The sequence below is a fragment of the Tauraco erythrolophus genome, chromosome 3 (genome assembly GCF_009769465.1).
Source record: "Tauraco erythrolophus isolate bTauEry1 chromosome 3, bTauEry1.pri, whole genome shotgun sequence".
In the NCBI taxonomy this organism is placed as follows: Eukaryota; Metazoa; Chordata; class Aves; order Musophagiformes; family Musophagidae; genus Tauraco; species Tauraco erythrolophus.
In genome coordinates this window covers 43,856,007-43,878,871 of record NC_141467.1, presented here as the reverse complement: position 1 = coordinate 43,878,871, position 22,865 = coordinate 43,856,007, and the positions used below count along the sequence as shown (strand labels likewise).

The following is a 22,865-nucleotide window of genomic DNA, read 5'->3' as shown; positions in this document are numbered from 1 at the left end:
GAAAACTGAAGGAGAATTCCTCTTCTAAATTAATTAATTGTCAGTTAATCATCATTTGACAGTAAACCAGATGACTTAAGGATTTCTTGCTCTCATGGATGGTTAGAATGCTGCTGTTTATGCTTCAGCCTTCTACTAGGTGGAAGCTGATTACAATTGAGTAAAAACTGATCAGAGGAAAAATGATTTCTCTTGAGCTAGAACCATTTTAGACATAAAGTGGAATAACACTCAGCAGATTACAGGTTCCAACTGCTTGCATTCTAGGTCCAATGAATTAGATCTACTTCTGGGTGCTTTTAATATATGCTGTCACAAAACGACACGAGGATAGGATGATCCACAACACAAGTCAGCGACAACAGAGGCAAGCTCCTCTTACTAATCTCTGATCCTTGTCATTGCAATGGAGGCAAAAAGCTTGTGTCCTGTATGAATGCCAGGACATCAATAGGCCCCTAGGGAGGTTGCTGTTGTAATGCAGTTTCAATATCTGTCTCAGCTGCAGTGAATATCTTGTGTGGATGAACTCTAATGGCGTTTTGATTTGGCTTCAGTGGAGCCACAATGTCATCCACCAAACGTCTCATACACACAGAGTATGTTATGACTATATTTCAAGAATAAAACGCTACTAGTTCATAATATAAATCATCTCAGGTATGCCCAGACCAAGGTGACCTAACTTCAATGCTTTTGAATATAGTGTTATAGGCAGTGACCTTATCATCATTAAAGAAATAAAGAATAAGAATATGAAGCCAATGAGGGCTCGGTCTCTTTACAGTAACTTTCCTTACTGTGAGAGACTCACTTTCTTTTGCTGCAGGAGACACTTAATAATTTGCAACATTTGGTTCTTTCCTATTTTATTGTATAACTAAACAGAAATGTCCCAACCAAAGCCATCCTGCTGTGTTTCCATAGCACTATTCAAGACATGACAAAAATATGCCAGAGATCAATTTTACCAACACTTGCCAACTGCCCAATAACATGAGAAGTAAAATACATTTATGCTTAAAAACTCACTAAGAAGCTGAAAAGGAAGATAATAGTATCAATTCCCAAACACGAAATAAAGACTTCAATGAAAGTGGCTACTGACTATCCTGTATTAACCTTTGAGCAGTAATATTGTACATATATACAGGGAATGTTCCATTTTGGGAACAGTTCAATTTATGAATGTGTGTTTAAAGCAGTCTTAGTAACAAATAGCATTTAACTGAGACTCAGGATTTTAAAAACATGCCAGAAGTGTTTGGAAAAACCTGACTGATTTATTTATTAGACTCTAGTTTCATATATTTTTCCTCCTTCCTGAGGATGGATGTGATTAGTTTTTAAATAATATTCCAACAATCTTGTTAAATTGCCTTATAAATCAGTAACTTGTTTTTCTAGAGTGTTGTCCCAGAGTTAGGGCAACCAGATCACCAAAAGCACAAACAGAGGCAATTTGCATTTGACTTTCAAACAAAACTGACAGGCGAAATCTGTATAAAGGATGCTTCACAGATTTAATTGTCACTGAAGAGAAGTCTAGCATATTTAGGCCTTACATTCACAATTAATTTGAGCCACAGGTTTCTGACTGCTGTTAAATTGGACCCTGGCTAATTTCACAGTAGTCAAAAATCTGGTGTGAAATTAACCAGGGTCTAATTTAACATAAGATCTTGCGCTGCAGGAGCAATTCATATGCTTCAGTGTAACTTGAAAGCGTTACAGTCTCAATCCTATTACAATTTCCTTTCTTTTTTTTATAAGGTCATCTTTTATGAAAGAATACAGGACCTTGGAGCTCAAATACATTCCACTTCTATTTAACTAATCATTTTAATAATGCTCCTTAATGTAGCAAGCAACAGTAATATAATGAGAAAGAAGCTTGTGTTCTCCTCTTAAAAGAAGACTATTCAGAGAATAATTACAGTTCACAGTATATAAAACACAGTGTTCCTTAGATTTCCTACTCACTTGTTTCTGTGGCTGTAACAGTTATGTTGTGCCAAGAAGCTATCTCTCGGTCCAGAGGTTTAGTTGTAATGATTGTTCCATTGTGTTCGTTGATGCTGAACAATCTTTAAATGCATGCTGTGGACAATAGAGTACCTGCACCAAAAAATATAAAGAGATTCCCTAATACTGAAATGTTCCGTCAGAAGCAAGGACATTGAAAGCTATTGTCAGTTGAGAAAACAGAGCTGTGCATATATACATATAAATGCGTGCTGCAGCAACTCAGAAATCATGAAAAATGTACACTTATAAACATTTAAAATTCACTGCTGTCAAGATCAAAGCTCTTCTTTTTATAAAACTAAATATGTCTCAGATCTGTATTAATGTGAACTGAATCTGAAATGCATTATTCATTCTTACTTCTTAGTCAGGCTCACAGCAGGTGAATGACTTCGTTGAAAAGAAACAGCAAAAGTGCCACTTGTGAAATGAATAACACTAACAGCTAAGTGGAGGTATAATGGCAAATCTATTTTATCATCGCTGACATGCTCGGATGCTAAGGGAACAGACATTATAAAGACAGACAACTATCTGTAATGAGGTGACACCTAGGCAGAGCACAAAATCCTAATGCAGGAGATGATTACAAATGACTCTGGTGTTCTTGAGTCTTCACTGAAAAGGCGCTGGATGCTACGTTCGTATGTGGACATGCACATGCGCACGTACATACATACATACCATTCAAATTGTTAAAAGTCTAACCACTGGTGACAGGTCAGAGATGGACTGAAAAAGACACCAAATATATTGGTTCAAGTGGAAAGGTATGTACTAACATTTTCATGATATGTATATATAAAAAAAGACTGCATGTCATAGTTCCTAGTAGAGTCTATTTCATGGAAATAAAACTTATTTGAAGAGTTTAAGGTACTTAGCCCAATAAGTATACCTTTATATTAGAAGTGACATGCTCTGTTTTAAAGAACCTCAGTGATGCAATATATGCGTCACTGTTTGGGACTATGCAGTCATACTGACTTTGTAGCAAGTTTCACCAAAATATTTCAGACTAAGAATCATAGATGTGAACTATGCTTAAACGTTTCACGGGAAATGTCCAGTCATCTAAATAAACCACAAAACAAACCCTTTCTTTTAGGGAAAAAAAAGAGAATATTTTTATTTATTCTTATTTAATTTAGCCTATGACTAGCTTACTAAATAACAGAAAATGAATGTAAAATCGTAACAAATGGCCTTGCATTGACTAAACCTCTGAAGTCATAACTATAGGTAGCAATATATACATACACTTCTTTTTTTGCTATTAGGAATCTGCACATGATAAATTATTTTTTGCCTACATTTGTCCCCGTATCCTAGCTTCTCTAAATTTTACAGTACACAGTGACGTCAAGTAACTCAAGAAGCTATTTTAATTATAAACCCTATGTTAAAGATTAATTACCTATTTTCTCCTTTAAGAGATAGTAAATTTTTTTTTCCAAATTAAAAGCCTGGAGGTCTCTTTTATATATATAGCTGTGGGGCAATTGTGGTAGATGTAGGGAACTGGTAAATTTTTGGTCATGCTGAGCTGAACATATGTTAGTGGAGCTGTTCTGTATCCCCCTCCCAGCAACGAGTCCATCTCTCCATATCTCCAGAAGTTACTGAGAATAGACTGGAACACCTCCAGGCACCTAAAGATTTGGCTGTGGTACCCTAGCTCTGCTGCTATGCACAGCATCTTCCAGGGCATTTATTAAAACATTACCCGGTCTCAAAGTGATTGCAAAGATGCACAAACAAAGCTCATTTATCTAGATTTTGGTCTAGGGGTCAGAATTTAACCTGCCATATGGTCGGGATAGACTTAATTTTCTTCATACTAGCTTGGATGAGGGCATGTTTTGGGTTTCTGCTGGAAACAGTGTTGATAACACAGGAATGTTTTTGTTATTTCTGAGCAGTGCTTACACAGAGTCAAGGCCTTTTCTGCTCCTCACACCACCTCACCAGCAAGTAGGTTGAGGGGCGCAAGAAGGCGGGAGGGGACCAGTTGGGATAGCTGACCTCAACTGACCAAAGGAGTATTCCACACCCTGTGATGTCATGCTCAGCAATGAAATTGAGAGGGGCTCTTTTGCTCAGGGACTGGCTAGGTATCTGCTTGCGGTGGTGAGCAAATATTTGGGGTTTTTTTGCTTCACTGTTTTTTCTTGGTGTTTTGTTGTAGGTTTTTTTCCCTTTGTTGTTTTCTTCATTTCTTTTTTTTTTCATTATTAAACTGTCTTTGTCTCTACCCATGAGTTTTCACACTTTTACCCTTCTGATTCTCCCACATTCCAATGGTGTGAGGGAGTGAGTAAGCGGCTGTGTGGTCCTTAGCTGCCTACTGGGGTTAAACTATGACACCTAGAATGACCTAGGCTATCACAATGAAAACATGATTAACTGTAACCATGAGTGAAAGTAAGGAACAGAAATAGCCTTTGGAAATACCAATTACATTTATATTTGAGGGGTTCACATTTTAAACTTGGTACCTGACTGGGCTGTCATCATTGTCTGGATCTCTAGCAGTTACAATGCCCACCACTGAGCCACTCGCAGATCCTTCAGGAATCTCCATCATGTAGCTCTCCGAGGTGAAAACTGGAGGTTCATCAGCATCTTCCACATTGATGCTGACATAGGTTTTGTCTTCAAATGGTCCTTCTTTCAGAAAACGGTCGTCAATGTACCTGTTTACAACTTTTGCTTGAATACTGTATCTCCTCTTGCTCTCATAATCCACTCTCTGTTAAGAAAGAAAGTGAGATGTGGAGTATTTCTTTCTTCACATTTGAATTAAATACAGTTCAATAAGTGGTGTGAGATTAAAGACAAAAGAGTGCTACCCTTCTTTTGGGAATGTTTCAAAAATAGTTACTTCTTAGGTTTCTTTTTTATGTTAAAACCACTTTAAATTTAAACTGTGCTATGCCATTTTTTGCTTTCACATGTAGGTTGGCTTTAATGTTACAGCTAAACGACACTGTAAAAGTAGTCTTCCTGTAGATTGTCAGCCCTAAGAAAAACAACTTCTTCTATTAGTACTTGTATTTTCAACTTCCACCAAGGTTGCAACCTTAGTGAACAGTATTCTTTACTATTATATAAACAATGCGAATCAGTTAATCTGTAGAGGTTAAGTATGTTAAAATTTAATCTCTAAAGGAAATAAATTTCAGAAGGCAACAATGAGTGTTTAATACACACTTATTTACATTACTATTTTAGATAATCTTCTGCAATAAAAAAAAAGTACTAAATAAAATAACTTCCTGAACTGTAATAAATGCAAAGAGGGAGAAAAAAAAAACCCAAAACCAACCAAACAAAAAAGAAACAAGCAAATAAAAGCCCACAAAACCAAAAACTCCAAGAAACAACCAAATTTATAGCATTCAGTTCTTCAGGCTCCTGGATTTCATGACTTTATCATCATTTTAGACGAGGACCCAAATGACCCAGAAATCTTTCTATGTCATTCCAAAATAAACTACACAGTATCAAAGCCTCTTAAGTATCTTAATTCATAAACCTGACATCTTTTTGAGTGTGTTTAGTGTCCTTTCACATCTATGTCATAAGAAAACTCCACTGTCTGTCTAATACTGTAATACATTCTATCTGCAGTTAAGTTTAATAGGAGGTGTTGGAAGTGAGCAAATATTGTGTACAATTTATTGATAAAAATTTTACAGATGATGCATAGAACACATTTTCTTACAATGGGATACACTCTGTTGCATAGATAAGAAAAAACTTTAAGATATTTTGACTGTCACTATTGTATTCAGCAGTACTAATGAGTCAAAAAAAGTAAACAGAAAGAAAAGCATTTTTTTTTATCTCCCCAATATCCCAATCCAATCGGAAATCCTGAAGAAAGAAAAAATAATAGAATCCAAAGCAATAGGCCTTTTCTTAACATCTAGCTTGCATGAGGAGTTTTTTTTCCAGTATTTAGAGATGTTTTAGAAGGTTTCTGAGATCTTACCTTTTTTAACAAGATAATTCCTTCTTGAGTCTCATTGTTAGTAATGATGTCAAAAACATCTGAGCTATCTCCTTCAATGGAGTAGTTCATGGCTGCATTCTCCCCTATGTCGCTGTCTTCTGCGAAGACTTTGCCTACAGTAGTGCCTACAGGAGCCTCTTCAGAGATGCCCATATAGTAGATTCCTAAAGAAACAAATAGTGGCACAGTTTAGTCATCTGTCATGGTTAATAACTGCTGTAGCTATGATGGCCTGAGGGTCTCAGAAAGTTGGGGAAAGCTCCCAGCTTTTATTGTCTCAAAGGATCTAATCCAGCAATGGATAGATCTGGGGGCAGGGGATGACAACCTTTCAACTCTTGTGTCTTCTCTCTCAGCCCAACTTTAGCAGTAAATAAAGAGCTAAGGAGAACCAACAGGGTGAAAAAACAGTGGAGGGAAGCACTTCCCAACTGCATTTCACTATTTCTTCCTGACAGCCCAACTAGCAGCTCCCCTGTCTGCTAGAAACTCCCTGGACAGAGAAGGTCACATCATTTGTGTAAAAGTTTACGGTATTTGTCAGCAAAGAATGAAGAGAAGGGAAAAGAAAGAAGGTGAGTGAAAATGGTACTAAATATTCCATTGACCAGATTTATAGGCTTAGGTAGAGCAAACTATATGGAAGCAGTTTAGGAAGTCATTCATCTCCAAAGTCTAGCGATAAAACCAGCAGGCTTGTGGTCTTTTGTAATGATAGGTTTCCTTTTCCTCTTTGTTTTTGATCTTTTGTGGAGGATTTTTTTATTTTATTCTTATTTTAATTTGTATGTTGAAGTCAAAGCACAGACCTGTTCTGAAAAGATCTACCAGTGAACTTCACAGATCTAAATTTCCTCAAGACTTCAACTACTGTAAGTAACCTATACTCACGCTGTTGAAATTTAGGAGGATTATCATTGATATCGGATAGGTTGATGGTAACAGTGGCCGTTGCTGAAAATGCCCCTGCTTGCCCAACCATGTCTTTGGCTTGGATGACGACCAAATACTGATCTTTTGTTTCTCTATCCATTTGGGAAGTCATTCTGATGACCCCTAAAAATGAAAAGTATAATATAATAACATATAACAGTCCCATTTTTTCCCAACATCTGACCTTATAGTATGGGTATAAAATGCATCATTGGACACAGTTATGGATTTACATTCTAGACCATGCATAGCACAGCTATTTTAATACTGGGAATTAATACTCATAGCAACATGACGGCTGTATGACAGATCCATTTTGCATACTTAGAGTTCCAGGGAGCAGAACGCATCATATATCTCCTCTACCATATATAACTATCATTCTTCCCCAGAAATCAGGGTTTTGGTGGGATGTCACATATCTGTAGTTTCTCCAACACAGAGATAGGAATGTCATATTGTGAGTTGTAGAGCTGTTAACCCAAAAGTGTTCCTAAGTTCATTTGTTGGATGAGGTACTCAGAATCTGACTCTTTTCTTTATCAAGATAATTTGCTAAAAAATTGTTGCTTCTCTAAAAGAAAGAATTTCAGCTTCCTATGGGAAAGAAAGAATTGAGGGTTTTTTTAGATCTAGGAACAATGCAAATATGTACAAGTGTATGGTGGTATCAGTTGATCTTTCTGTTGAAGACAGACATTTTTGCTTGCATCAATTTTATGTTAGTTTATGATTGTTTTCAAGCTACAAGATAATTTATAGTACCTGTCTTTGGCTCCACAGAGAATAAGGCTGCCCCTGAATGAGACTGTAAAGAAGACGGGCACTATTACCATAAGAGGGATCATCGTTGTCTGTAGCTGTTACCTGTGTAACCGAAGTACCTCAAGGAAAAAATAAAATAGATTATGTTTATTTTCTTTATATTATTTTGTAATTACAAAACATAAACTCTTTAAAAACCTTTTAATATACCCATTATATTAGCAAGAAGTCCTGAAAATTTACAGGAGCAAATAGCACCTCCTAAAATTTATCATTAAAAAGAGAAAATATTTCCTTAGTAATTATTCTTATTGCATTCAAATTTTCAACCAAAATAAAAATAAATAGCATATAAGTTTTCAGCAATATTTATGTTGCTTAAATAGCATGTATCTTATGCCTTTTTCCCTAATTTCTGGTATGTGAATGGAGTACAACAAATTGTTTCTCCTACCCTTGTACACTCTTCAAAGTATTTTATGGAAGTTTCCCATGAGAATAAGAAAACACAGCCACTTTGTCACCAGTAGGCCCACTGGTGATAAATAAATTTATTGTTAACAAGCAAAGAAGTATAACAAGGCTCTGATAACATTTTTTATCCTTGAGTCTTTGATGAGCCTGTCCCAGTGCAAGAGTGACAGCAGAATTCCCTGTGCAAAACCACAGTAGAATCAATATGCAGAGCTTGATTTCATCTCTGGCTGGAAGCTGGTTGCATCCTAGACGTAAGATTGACAGAAATCTCATTGCACCATCAGTGACAATTGTCCTTTAAAAGAAAATATTTACAGTAGCATCATTTTGTAAGATAATCATTATTTTTGTGGTTTTTTTTTCCTCACCTAGGTTCTGCAAAAGAATACAAATATCATTTCTCGCGAGGAGCAGCGGGAAATCAAGCTACTTTCTAAAACTTTCTGGCATACGTTCGCATGGTTGCACCTGCTTACCAGTATAGCTGTGTAGTTATGCTGGAGAAGAAAAGAAGAAGAAATGATGGAGTGCAAGGAGTTAGACCAGAAACACCTTTTTTAATGACAAACTCAACATTGATACTCATGTCTAATAAAACAAATATTCATTTCTGAGTTTTCTAGAAGTTCAATAGTTTTATTTTTAAGTAGAAATGAAGAAGTTTTTTTTTATATAAAGATAACTGAATGAAATATTTTGATATTAAAAAATTATTTTTTACATTTTTTCTCAATTTGTTCAGCGATTCCATAATATGTTTTTATCTCAGAGAGGAGATAAAATAAAATGTTATTAATTGCCACAAACTTTTGGAGTTATACGCCTTTCAAAACATACCTACAATACCAAACTTCCGACATTTAGATGTGTATTAGATGTGCATAGATGTATACATATATACCACTCCCTATTGCTCTAGAGAAATGCGAAGACAAAATGACAGATTAATATTTAATCAGGGCACATATATGCTACAGAAATAACAATATTCTTTAATAAGACTGAAAGGTAGAGGAAATCTTCAGCTACACAACTGTTAACTTCATATCAGCTGTAGTCTATGGCAATTGTTCTAACTAATACAGGAAATTCATCCTCTAAGACAATTTAGCGTGACTAGAATACAGTTGCTTTGGAAAAAAATGGAGTGTTAGTTAGGAGAGATCAAGAACTATGAAAATCAAATAGGTACACTCTGTTATAAATGCCATTTTCTACTAAATAAACCCAAGTGCCCACAAGTGCACTAAGAAATGGATATGTTTACAGCACCGTATTTAAAATCAGGAATAAAATCCGACATATACAAGAATGTGAAGTTATCATTACAGCTTTTATGCATCTCACCCTTTTAAAGGTAGATTTATTTTCTGTACAGTTTCTAACCATTAGAAAGAAACGTTGAATCTAAACCAGCATTTGCTGCTTCTCTAAGCCCCTGTCTATTTTTCTGCTTGCCTGTTGAGTCTTCCAGATTATAGCAGAAGGCAGAAGCATGCAATTTGTCCAGTTGGGCTCAGAGAGATGCAGCTGATGTATGTAATGGAAAGGTGAGCAGGCAAAGGGCATCTGGTAAAGAGGGAGCCAACCTGGAGGGAAGCAATGACAGATCTCTAGCACTCTCAAGAGGAAGGCTATTTCTAAACTGAGGTAGCAGGAGACCATGTGAAGAGAGGACTACGATTTCTCACATTTTTCTTAGGACAAAGATTTCATGATCACTATATGAACCTCTACGTTAAATATGGACTATATAGTAAGCAGAAGAAAAATGTTATCCCAGGTTTAGAATGTTTTTTAAATTCTTAATTTTACACTGCTCTTGAAACCTGTATGCCTTTATACATTTAATCCTGCAAGCAAAAAACCAAGCCATTTGCCGATGAATCATGTTTCCTAGACATTTGTATTTGAGCAATAGACATTATGAAGTTAATAATTTTTGAAGTTAACTTCAAAATATAAAATATGTAATAGTAATGTCTTCAGCTGTCAGTATCATGCTAACATATCTTTTGCTTTTTATTAGCTTTATTTAAGGCAAGCTACATTTTGCTGATTGCTCTACAAGATTTTTCTTTGTATTTCTACGTCTTTGGTTTTACCCTTTTTGGGCAAACATAGTAGTGCCATTTACATAGTGCAGCCCATTAGGTAAATTATAGGGCCCTCATACAGCAAAAAGTTATTCATTTTCCTAATTAGAGCTTGAAATCTATAAAAAACATTAAGTACTGATATATTATTGCATCTGACTCTTAACCGTTCCATCAGATATAATGCATTTGTACAATTTTAACAGCTATATGGAAGACACTTAGTGTAAAATTGTACCAAATGCCTGAGGGAAAACCACATTTCTGTATTCTCAGAGAGTGTCCATTTGCTGACACACTTTTCATTATACTGTGACACTTGCATATAAAATCTTAATCAAATTTAGTACTGAACATAAAAGAGAGCTAAGAAAGAAGTAAAATTTGTTGGCATAGTGTGTGTATATATATAGATATATAGACATTTTTACCTAGCTTTAAACAAATTATCTGTGCCTATTTTCTGTTTTTCTGCAGTTCTTTGAGGCAAGTGGCCAGCTGTGAATTATGTTCTCTTTGTTTTCTTAGTTCCAGGTAAGATGTTCACTAACAGTGAACTGTTTTCCCCAGTATTGACCACACTTCCTGACTCTGTTTTCTGTGAGGAAATTACTAGGAGATCCCAGTCTAACATCATTGAGATGAGCTGCTGCTAGAGAGTTCTGAAATAGAGCAAAGGCCAAGTCTCTTTATTGCACTGCATCATTTAAACTAATTCTGGTCTACATCCCTTGTTATGCAACAGGATGTTCCATTTTACTGGGAGAAAAGCACTGATATAATAAGCAATTATGGTATCAATGCTGCAAATTTTATTTTACCTTCTCTTTCTAACTACTGGAAGGTTAGAAATTTCCTTGCAAAGATTAATGCTTTAGGATGCACACTGAAACATGTTTCACCTCATAAGTGCAGTCCCTAACCTTTGAGCAACCTAAGTGAGCCCAGAGAAGTCCTCATGGTGTGTGGCTCCACAGTTTCATGTGTTGGAGCTGACCACTATTAAGGTATACACTATTATACACCATTTCACTTATATTCTATATGCCAGACATGCATACTAGCATGCCAGTAGTGTGGTAGTGTCTAAATGGAAGAAGTAGGTGAACGATCTCTGAGATGCCTATGGTATTTGTGCTAGAGAGGTCAAACAGAAGAAGCAGTGTAGAAAATATTTCAAGATCCATAGGACTGACTTAGATTCACATATCATACACTGAGTGGTTATAAATCTGTGAGTTTACCATTTCAGGTAGTCTGCATCTAAGACAGGAGGCACACAGGGATCTTGTGTTATTTTTCAACCATTCTCACAACTTGGGGTGGTGTTACTTCTATTTTATTTTTTTTTTCATTTCATATATTTTTACTTTTTACTGGAATATTTTTTTTATATAAATCTTACAGGAATATCACAAAATAAACTAAGTTTTTTTGCAGTTTAATTAATCTTATGTTGAAGTGACAGTATTTTAGGAATTTAATATATAATAGATGACACACAAGATTGGATAAAGACTGTTGAGCTTTTCATTTTTAGGGTGTCATTTTATAGTCAACTCAAGTCAATCCAGATTGAAACTTGTCATCTGTCAATGGCCTGTTGGTGATTTCAGGTAAGAAATCTAAAGTATATGGGAAAAAATTGCTACAGTTGGTTTTGGCCATAAGTATCACCCTACCTAATTTTTTTATTTTTTTTTTTCCATATAGCCAACATTAAGACAGGAGCTCAACATTAAGACGGGGACAAAATAGAAGGAATTTATAAATCAGTTCTTGATATACTTCTGTGAATGGTTACAGGTCTGTGTGTGTATAAATCAAGCCATTCTAAATTATCAGTTATTTTAAAGCCATTTTTATAAAGAAGAGAAAGAAAGAAAAGAAAGAAAAAAAAGAAAAAAGAAAAGAAAAGAAAAAAAAGAAAGAAAAAAAAGAAAGAAAAGAAAGAAAGAAAGAAAAGAAAAGAAAAGAAAAGAAAAGAAAGAAAAAGAAAAGAAAGAAAGAAAAGAAAAGAAAAAGAAAAGAAAAGAAAGAAAAGAAAAGGAGGGCATTGTCAAAGTCTGAAATCTGTGTAAATCCCAGATAAAATTCCCAGATAATTCTAGAAAATGAACTATGCCTATTATTACAGTGAGCATATCAAAAATAATGCAAAGGTCCTTGACAAGGTATCTGTCTTCTCGTCTCCAAACCTGAGTGAATGAGCAAGATGCAAGGCTAGAAGTACCCTCTGAACTTGCAACAAAGTATATCGGAAAAAGTTATTTGACCAAGATCTCAGATGCAGAAGCCTTGAGACAGCTAAGTCTCTTCGCATGGAAGAAAGTGTCAGTGAAGAAAACAGTCATACACTCAAAAGTGATTTCCCTGGTAGAAGGTGCTATAAGCAGGGTGACTAGGAAATAAATTGGACTAAATAAATGTCTTTTGTAGTTATTGCTGATAGTGACAGTGAGCTACCCCTTCCTGGCAGAAATTAGGATACTAACTCCATTTTTGATTAACTGCAGACATTTTCTTGTAACTGCTATCCAGGCTGGCAGAAGATGACAGCTTACAGCTCCCTGTGAAAGAGTCACTGAATCTGCCCTAAAAGTTTGATGGATAATGTTTAATGAAATATAGTTTTTATTACCTTTTATGATAATTGTTGCTATCAAAGTTAATGACCACATTCATTCCATACATTGAGTAGCACAATATCTGATTTTTTTTTCAAGATTATTTGCATTAGAATAACCAAAAGGATGTTTAAAAAGATACTGGGATTCTTTCTATAAGATTTAAAGAATACAGTTTTCCTTTCATTTTGAAGATAGTTATTTGGAGATAGCAGTATTTTTAACATGCTGGTTTAGTCAGCTGCATTCATACTTAGCATTTTTTTAAGGATTTAAATGTATGCAATATCCACATTACGTATGCACATGTGTACATACACCACATATATATACATATACACCTGTATTTGTCAGATGTTAACTTTGCTTCGTATTGGTTATATTAAGTTTCCAGATACGTGGCAGATCCTATTGCAAGTCTGTTTGATGGTGTGGAGGTGGGAAAAAAGTGATGCAGGGGTTAAGTAAGCTGTTCCTCTTGACAGAAAAATACAATTCATGCGCTTAGGAAATCAGAAGACAGTCCTTCACTGTACACCATGACTGATGGGATAGAGGTTTGGCAGTGTAAATAGGTAGACATCATACACGATGTGGGATGGTCGTCACATCAGCCTCACATCAGCTTCATACCAGTTTCTGTTCTGAACCTACTGCTTATAGGAAGGAAACCCTCCCCATATTTGGGGGGAGAAACTGTGAGTGCCTGTGATGTGAATGTGATTCTTTTCCCAGTTATAGTACAATATGACTTATAACTACGTAGAGTATAATAAAGACATATGTTTAGTTATTAAGCAGAATCAGAGTAGATTGAAGGATGCTGTTGAGTAGTCTTCAGTTCAATGAAGCTTATATTTATGTCCTTAAAAGAGTCAACTGAGCTCAGAAGACGTTAAGGTTTACATGCACGCTACTTTTCTTTCAGATTAGTAGAAGACTGAAGAGCAGGACAGGTTGTAACAATGATCATACAATGAGCAATTTTCTAGAGACTAGGGTGCTATACTGATCAAAAAAGTAATGAAATCTGTAAGCCTCAAATCTCTTTTGGAGTGTTAGATGGCTATACTACTCTGCTTATTTCTAATGGTAATGCTACATTTTTGAAAAAATACCTACTTCAAGGCTGAATAATTGATGGGAAAGACAACTCTCTATAGTCAATCCAAACAATGTATCCAGATTCTGTAAATAGACTTGGATACATACAGGTGCCTAAATATTTAAAGGCAAGGATGTTAAGTAGAAGTACACACAATCTTTGGTTTAAGCATATATCTTTGCAAATTTCCAAGCTTGTAAAATAGTTTGCTTCCTTCTCACTGAAAGTAAGTCTATAAAATATGCTATTAAGGTTTTATATCATCATAGCTATCTAAAAATATCAGGAAACGAACACGAGAAGGACATGGAGCTACTGGAGTGGGTCCAGAGGAGGGCACAAAGATGATGCAAGGGCTGGAACACCTCTGCTATGAAGACAGGCTGAGAGAGTTGGGGCTGTTCAGCCTGGAGAAGAGAAGGCTCCGGGGTGATCTTATTGCAGCCTTCCAGTACTTAAAGGGGGCCTACAAGAAAGCTGGAGAGGGACTTTTTACAAGAGCGTGTAGTGATAGGACAATGGGCAATGGATTCAAACTGAAAGAGGGCAAGATTTCGATTAGATATAAGGAAAAACTTTTTTACATTGAGGGTGGTGAGGCATTGGAACAGGTTGCCCAGAGAAGTTGTGGATGCCCCATCCCTGGAAGTGTTCAAGGCCAGGTTGGATGAGGCTTTGGGCAACCTGGTGTAGTGAAGGGTTTCCCTGCCCATTGCAGGTGGGTTGGAACTAGATGATCTTTGAGATCCCTTCCAACCCTAACCATTCTATGATTCTATGATTCTATAATTTGATTCATAGCATGTCATACCTTCAGGTGACATTTCTGGAACAGTGGCCACATAAGGTCCATCCAAGAATTGTGGTTCATGATCATTGACATCTCGAACCTTGATAATAAATTCTGATTCAGGTTCAACAGGAAGCTGAGTGCTCTTGTTAATTGCTTGTGCTCTCAGAGTGTAGAAGGGTTTCTTTTCTCGATCCAGTTTTTGTGTCACATAAATTTTGCCATTAGTTTCATCAATGTAAAAAACATTTCCAGCTCCTTCGCCAGTCAAATGTATTTCAGGTTTTCCATCCTGCTTGTCTAAATCTGATTTCAGCTGCAAGTATAAAACAGAAAAATAAGCCACATTTTTTTGAGGAATAAAGTTTTGGAATGTTCATTTTAGGCTTTGTTTGTTTTTATTCTACAGTGAACTCTGTCACTAATGAGCCTTCTTGGATACCAATATTTAAAAGAGGATACCTGTCACATTTTCAGCCAGTCATAGTTCAATTTTAAAGATTCATATAACAGACACATAAATGCATGGTAAACCTGAAAAAAGATGCTTCAGCCACTTTGAAGTGAAGGGAATTAATATAAGTACCTCCTTTAGATCATTGCTTTATCAGCTTCCATAAACTTCCATAAACTGAAAACAATGCAAAGATAGTTAAACATTATCTACACTTTTATTATTATGAATTACAAGTGTACTTTGTACACTTTGCATATTTTTTTGTACTTGGCAATACTAAGTGTAAATATAAGAGACAGTGGTGTTCTACTTCTCTTGAAATATTAAAGAGGTGAAAAGTCGTTCTGTGGTATAAGTCTATATTATTTATTCTGAAATAAATTGATAGACATTTTCAATTTCCTTCCAGGATGATCTTCATCCTCTGTTGTCTTGTTAAGATGAACTTAGTGATGACGATTCCTCTGATGAAGCTGAACCCTGGAGACCATTGCAGTTCAGCTGAGTTTGTTCATGCCAGCAAAATAGTTCTGTTAATGTTAACAATACGTAACAGTACTTTTTCAATAGCAACAACTTAATTTCTCGACATGTCAAGCATCCACAGTTGAATTTTATGGGAGCAGCAATTTCTATTTTATCATTAATTCTTGTCACGATTTAGCCCAGCTGGCAACTAAACGCCACACAGCCGCTCACTCACCCTCTTCCACCCTCAGGTGGGAAAGAAAATTAAAGGGGAAGGAGACTTGTGGATTGAGATAACAATTTAATAATAGTAATAATGTATGAATATATATATGTATAATTATAATAATATATGCAAACAAGTGATGCATAATGTAGTCATTTAAACTAGATTCAAAGTTTAAACCAGATTCAAAGGGGGAAGAGGATACAGTCTGGCTTGCTGGGACTAAACCTAAGAGCTGCACAACATTGTTAATTGGACAATGTGTGTATGTTGCACCAGCAGAGATTGAGTGCTCTATGTTCGGAGATAGATCAGACCCAATGGTCACTGGCCTGCCAGGAGTTGAGGCAGTGACAGGGAGAGGTCAAACAGGAGACAGGCCTTCTCCCTTCAAGGAAAAGGCAATAGATCACTAGCCTAGTTAAAGTGCTTCTACACCAATGCACGCAGCATGGGCAACAAACAGAAAGAGCTGGAAGTCATTGTGCAAAAGAAAAACTATGATATAATTGCCATCACGGAGACAGGGTGAGATGATACACACAACTGGAGTGCTGTGCTGGACAGCTACAAGCTCTTTAGGAGAGATAGGCCAGGCAGGAGAGGAGGGGGAGTAGCGCTGTAAGTTAGGGAGGGTTTTGAATGTCTGGAGATCAGCAATGGTGATGGAAGGGTAGAATGCTTGTGGATCAAAATAAGGGGGAAGGCCAGTACGGCTGGCATCACAGTGGGAGTCTGTTATAGACCACCCACCCAGGAAGAAGATGTAGATGAAATATTCTACAAACAATTAGGGGAAGTCTCACCATCACAGCCACTAGTTCTTGTGGACGACTTCAACCTACCAGATATTTGCTGGAATTTGAATACAGCAGTGAGGAAACAGTCCAGGAGGTTCCTAGAGTGTCTGGAAGACAACTTCCTGATACAGCTGGTGAGGGAGCCAACCAGGGAAGGCTCCCTGCTGGACCTACTGTTTACCAACAGAGAAGGACTCATTGACGGTGTCAAGGTTGGAGGCTATCTTGGACATAATGACCATGAAATAATAGAACTTTTTCAGTCATAGAAGCAGTGTGGAGAGGGGTCAGCAGAACTGCTGCCTTGGACTTCCGGAGGACAGACTTCAACCTTATTAGGAGACTGGTTGGAAGGGTCCCTTGGGAGTTGGTCCTGAAAGGCCAAGGGGTCCAGGAAGCCTGGACAATTCTCAAGAGGGAATTCTTCAGAGCCCAGGAGCAGGCTGTCCCAGTGAACCACAAGATGAGACAGAAGGGCAGAAGACCAGCCTGGCTGAACAGAGAGCTCCGTCTGGAGCTCAAGAAGAAAAAGAAAGACTATGACCTATGGAAGAAGGGGCTAGTCACTCACGAAAACTACAAGGATTCTGTGAGATGATGCAAGGAGAAAATTAGAAAGGCAAAAGCCCAGCTGGAGCTTAATCTGGCAGCTAACATAAAGACAATAAGAAAGGTTTCTACAATACCTTAACAGCAAAGGAGGGTTAGGGAGAATCTTCACCTCTTGCTAAATGCAATGGGAGAAATAGTGACTGGGGATGAAGAAAAGGCTGAGGTACTCAATGCCTTCTTTGCTTCAGTCCTTAATGGTCAGACTAACTCAATGGGCGATATGCCTCTAGAACCAAATGGTGGAGATGGAGAGGTTTCTTTCAAGAGGAAACGGTAGGAGAACTGATGCACGGCTTAAATGTGCAGAAGTCTATGGGGCCGGATGAGATCCACCCAAGAGTTCTGAGGGAGCTGGCGGAAGGTGCTCACGAAGCCACTTTCCATCATTTACCAACCATCCTGGCTAAAAGGGGAGGTACCAGCTGACTGGAGGTTGGCAAACATGACAATGATCTACGAGAAAGGTAAGAGGGAAGACCTAGGGAACTACAGGCTTGCCAGTCTGACCTCAGTGCCAGGTAAACTCATGCAGCAGATCATCCTTAGTGTTATCATGCAACATGTACAGGACAGTCAGATGGTGAGGCCCAGTCAACATGGATTTATGAAGGGCAGGTCTTGTTTGACAACCTGATCTCCTTCTAGGATAAAATGACCCATTTAGTGGATGAGGGAAGAACTGTGGATGTTGTTTACCTCGATTTTAGCAAAGCCTTTGACACTGTTTCCCATAACATTCTTCTGCAGAAGCTGGCTGTCTATGACTTGGACAGGTGTACGCTTCACTGGATCAAAAACTGGCTGGATGGCCAGGCCCAGAGAGTGGTGGTGAATGGAGTTAAACCCAGCTGGCGGCCGGTCACCAGTGGTGTTCCGCAGGGCTCAGTGTTGGGGCCTGTTCTCTTTAACATCTTTATCAATGATCTGAATGAGGGGATCGAGTGCACCCTCAGCAAGTTTGCAGATGACACTAAATTGGGAGGTAGTGTTGATCTGCCTGAGGGTTGGGAGGCTCTACAGAGGGACCTGGACAGACTGGATCGATGGGCTGAGACTAACTGTATGAAATTCAACAAGACCAAGTGCTGGGTCCTGCACTTGGGCCACAACAACCCCCTGCAGTGTTACAGGCTTGGGGAAGTGTGGCTGGAAAGCTGCACAGCAGAGAAGGACATGGGGGTGCTGGTCGACAGCAGATTGAACATGAGCCAGCAGTGTGCCCAAGCAGCCAAGAAGCCAATGGAATCCTGGCATGTATCAGAAACAGTGTGGCCAGCAGGAGCAGGGAAGTGATTGTCACCCTATACTCAGCACTGGTGAGGCCACACCTTGAGTACTGTGTCCAGGTTTGGGCCCCTCACTTCAAGAAGGACGTTGAGGTGCTGGAGCAGGTTCAGAGAAGAGCAATGAAACTAGTGAAGGGTTTTAGAGAACTTGTCCTATGAGGAGCGGCTGAGGAGCTGGGACTGTTTAGTCTGGAGAAGAGGAGGCTCCGGGGGGACCTTATTGCTCTCTACAATTACCTGAAAGGAAATTGTAGGGAGATGGGGGTCGGTTTCTTCTCCCACGTTACGAATGACAGGACAAGAGGGAATGGCCTCAAGTTACGTCAGGGGAAATTTAGGTTAGATATCAGGAAAAATTTCTTTACAGAGAGGGTTGTGAAGTATTGGAACACACTGCTCAAGGAGGCGGTGGAGTCCCCATGCCTGGCGGTGTTTAAAAACTGTGTGGATTTGGTGCTGAGGAACATGGTTTAGGGACCCTGACAATGCAGGGTGAATGGTTGATCTTCCGGATCTCTTCCAACCAAATGATTCTATGATTCTATGATTTTATGATTCTATGTTCACCATCTGGTGACCAACACCTGTCCTGTCTCAGATAACAATTCCAGAACACACAAGTTCTGACACCACAATCCCGGACAGGCAAGAGTCATGAAGGGAAAATGAAAGGGAGACAGCACTCTGAGAGTCTGAGAGAGAGCCTTCCCAAGAGAGTTTCCAGAAAAGCAAAAGCCTTTCTTTCTGGTCAACTATCATCTGTATGCTAGGCATGACGTTGTATGATATGAAATACTTCATTGTCCAATTTAGCCCTCAATCTTAAGTCTAAGTTCAAATCATAAAGGGAGTTGTGGACCCTTTGTCCTGGCCATACTTCCCCCCAGTCTGTTGTGCTCCTGTACACTGGCAAGCTGAAAAGCCCTTGACGTCTCAGTTTCAGCTATAAACATTAGTGCACTATCAACATTCTTGTCATAACGAATACTAGACTAAAACTAAAACACAGAGCTCTTTTAACTGCTAAAAAGAAAAACTAACTCCGTCCTAGATGAAATCAGGACAATTCTCTAATATTTTCTTCTTTATTTTGGATTTAGAACAAAAGATGTTGAAATCTCTAAGAACCTGGATAATCACAGAAAAATCCAGTCTTTTTTTAAAAAAAGGTTTTATTTAACTTGCTTCTCCTAGAAAACAGTAGACTTTAAATGTAATAATATATCTACTTGTTGACTTCAATAATGTCACTGTTTTGCTTTATGCTTATTAACCCTACAGCTCAGCACAGGATATGAGGCCACAGAGTAGAATAGAAGTAACTATGGGATGCAAAGGGCACATTTGCCTATTGGATCTACTCAAAGTATTTCATAACAACTTCTGAAGTTGCAAAAATCATTTTTGCTTTTCTTTGGAACAATACCAATGCTTTTGAAGATTTTCATAATGCATTATTGTCTGCATGCATCAAATGGATATTTTATTTACAATGTGACTGGGGACACTGCTCTGAGATATGAGGTTTCGAGTTCCTGCTTTTAGTCCTGTTTGAGTATTTAAACCCTAAATTATACAGAGTTAATTTCCCTTGCCAATACAAGAGAGATAACTTTCAAGGCTAGGGAGTTTAGAGCTATTTAAATACGAACAATGTAAAGTCAAATGTTTTCAAGATAAGTAGTTGTGTGCAAAACATGAGGCAGGTTCACCCCTGTATGAGTGGTCTGGTCAAATTCATTTTGACACCATCTACATTTAACATCTGTCTAAGGGGGGACCACAGAGTCTTTTTGATCCATGAATCTTGGTTTCCTTATCATGAACCCCCGAGCATGGGAAAGGTGATGAATATCTAGATCTTTAACCTAAGATGGGGTTCAGATGTGATCATAGAATGCATCAAACCCTTAGAGACTGGAAGCATGCCTTGAAACGGCTGTTTAGACATAACCTGTGTTGAACCACTTCACTCAGAATCATTTATCCCCAAAAGATTTTCTTGAGCTTGACTATGTTAAATGAAAGGTCTCCTACAGATTACATTTGCTGAGAAAACATATTGAAGGTTCTCAGATGTTTTATTAAGTTAGACACAAGAAAATAAACGGTCCTTCTGTTGTAAATGAGAACTGGAAGCAAGAATTAGATACTTGCCTTTGTATATCTGCCATTGCAGTGCTGATGGACACATTTCTTTTTCATAAACATGATAATGGAAAAAGGATTCATGAATCTATGTTAAATGAAATTTGAAGATTGAGCTCTGAATCTGACTGAGAAAAGAAGCTGATACGGAATAGTGACTTAAAACCAAAGACTGTGTACCTTTGTATTTTTGTTGATGTAGTTTCCTTCAGGGCCTTATTACTAAAAATTTGTATGTTGATCATAGACTGTCACTTCATTTACTAAAAGCAGAGCATATTGTACTCAATAAAAAGACACAAGTAAGTATGTCTGATGAGGCAATGGTTAGACTGCAATAAATTAACCATAATCTTCAATAGAAGTTCCCCATAGTTTATTTGTGGGAAATAAAAAGGCAAGATTATGAAATTTTTCTGAAGCTGTATGAAAATACATGACATTAGGAAATTTCTTTTACAAAAAAACCCCACCTGTTTTCTGTCTATGAGAAAAGTAACAATAATTAAAAAAATGAGTATGTCTACACTTGTTCTTTCAGAAGTGAGACATCACGCTTCCGTAGTAGTTACTTCAAGGGGGCTGTGAAAAAGTAATTAATGAATTTTGAGCACTTCACCCTTTGGGCTCAATTAAATTTTAGTGCTAGTTAATTAGCAGTTAAACTTATTTTGGTTTCATTCATCTAGAAAGTGCCTTAAAGAAAAGAAAACTAGATCTTAAGATTACAATTACTTCTAGCATGCAAAAATAAATAATAATAAATAATAATAAGCAGAGAGAGAAGAAAGGGGTAGATAAAATCTCATTAAAACAATTATCTTCATGCACATTTTTAAAGGAGGGGTGAAAAATAATTGCTCGTTGTGCAAAACCTACGTTAATCTAATGAACCATAAGATTCCTGTAGTTTCTCAGTGGTAAAATGATTTAGTATTAATCTGCTTCATTAAAAATTAATGAGGGGTAAATCAGCTGCTACTTAGTGTAACAGAAAATCATGCTAAATACTGTTTGTAAACTGCACTGCTCTCAGTATGGCTGCTCTGATGCAGTGCCAAAAATATCACAAGGAAATTGACAGATGTTGATAAATGAGTCCTTAACTTTCATTCAGAAGACAGAAAGGAACTTTTCAGCTTGATACCTTCATCTGCTGCGTATGGAACTAGTTTTAGTACAGAGTGAATGTGAAGTTTCCTTGACAGCGGACCTGGATGAAGGAAGGTCCTTGGTACTGTCATGACCTGCAGCTCTTGAAGTTCTCTGACCCTAAGTCAGGTCACAGGAAAGGAGAGACGTATTGCCTAATTACAGCTCCATGAGCTTCTCTTTCTACCTTTCCTGATATTTCCAGGTCACTGGAGATGCTTGGTCTTCCAAGTCAAGGTAGTAAGCTGCTAATCAGCATGTTAAATCTAACCTTGTAGTGTCCTTCATTCATTACTTATCTTACCTGTCCAACATACACAGGCACCATTGAAGTCTGCTCCTCAGTTGCAAAAAGTGGCTCCCATACCCAGCCACGTTTCACTCTTTGAACTGCTTTGGAAGACTTATCTGTATTTTGAGCGCTGTGGTTCTGTGTGCTTGGAGAACAAGGATAAAGTTGAACCAGCATCAGCACGAGAGATAGTAATGCAGACCAGTTCATGCTGAACCCTCTTTCAATCAATTTTCATCTGTGGAAGAGAAGAAAAAGAGTGAAAATCATCACTTTTGTCTTTCTACTTTTACACATTGATTCTGTGCTAATACAAGAGCTCATTTGCAGTGTTAAAACCTCCTCCTGCCCCTAAATGGAAAGAGCTGAAACAAAGTCTGTTTGTGATTAAAACAGAGACTCTCTTAGAGACCTGGCATGAAAGTCAAGTGTTCAACTTTCCTTTATGAATATCCTACACAGGGACTTTCTATGCAAAAAAGGAAAATCATCTTTCAATTAATTCTTCCATATTAAGCTGGGTAATTGTATTGTGTTAACCTAGGAATAATTTGATTGGAATAATTGTATGTTTCTGCTTAGAGA

General features: G+C 37.6%; 1 protein-coding gene across 1 annotated transcript in view; it reads right to left on the bottom strand.

The window, feature by feature from the left end:
- The window catches only part of CDH19 (cadherin 19), a 47,769-nt gene extending 25,279 nt beyond the window's left edge, over positions 1-22,490 (bottom strand). The window contains 9 exon segments of the mRNA XM_086609180.1: positions 1,984-2,090; positions 2,092-2,118; positions 4,527-4,780; positions 6,026-6,210; positions 6,938-7,102; positions 7,745-7,765; positions 7,768-7,863; positions 14,861-15,155; positions 22,293-22,490. Coding sequence (XP_086465306.1) covers positions 1,984-2,090; positions 2,092-2,118; positions 4,527-4,780; positions 6,026-6,210; positions 6,938-7,102; positions 7,745-7,765; positions 7,768-7,863; positions 14,861-15,155; positions 22,293-22,490 — 1,348 coding nt within the window.
- Positions 22,491-22,865: the final 375 nt, after the last annotated feature.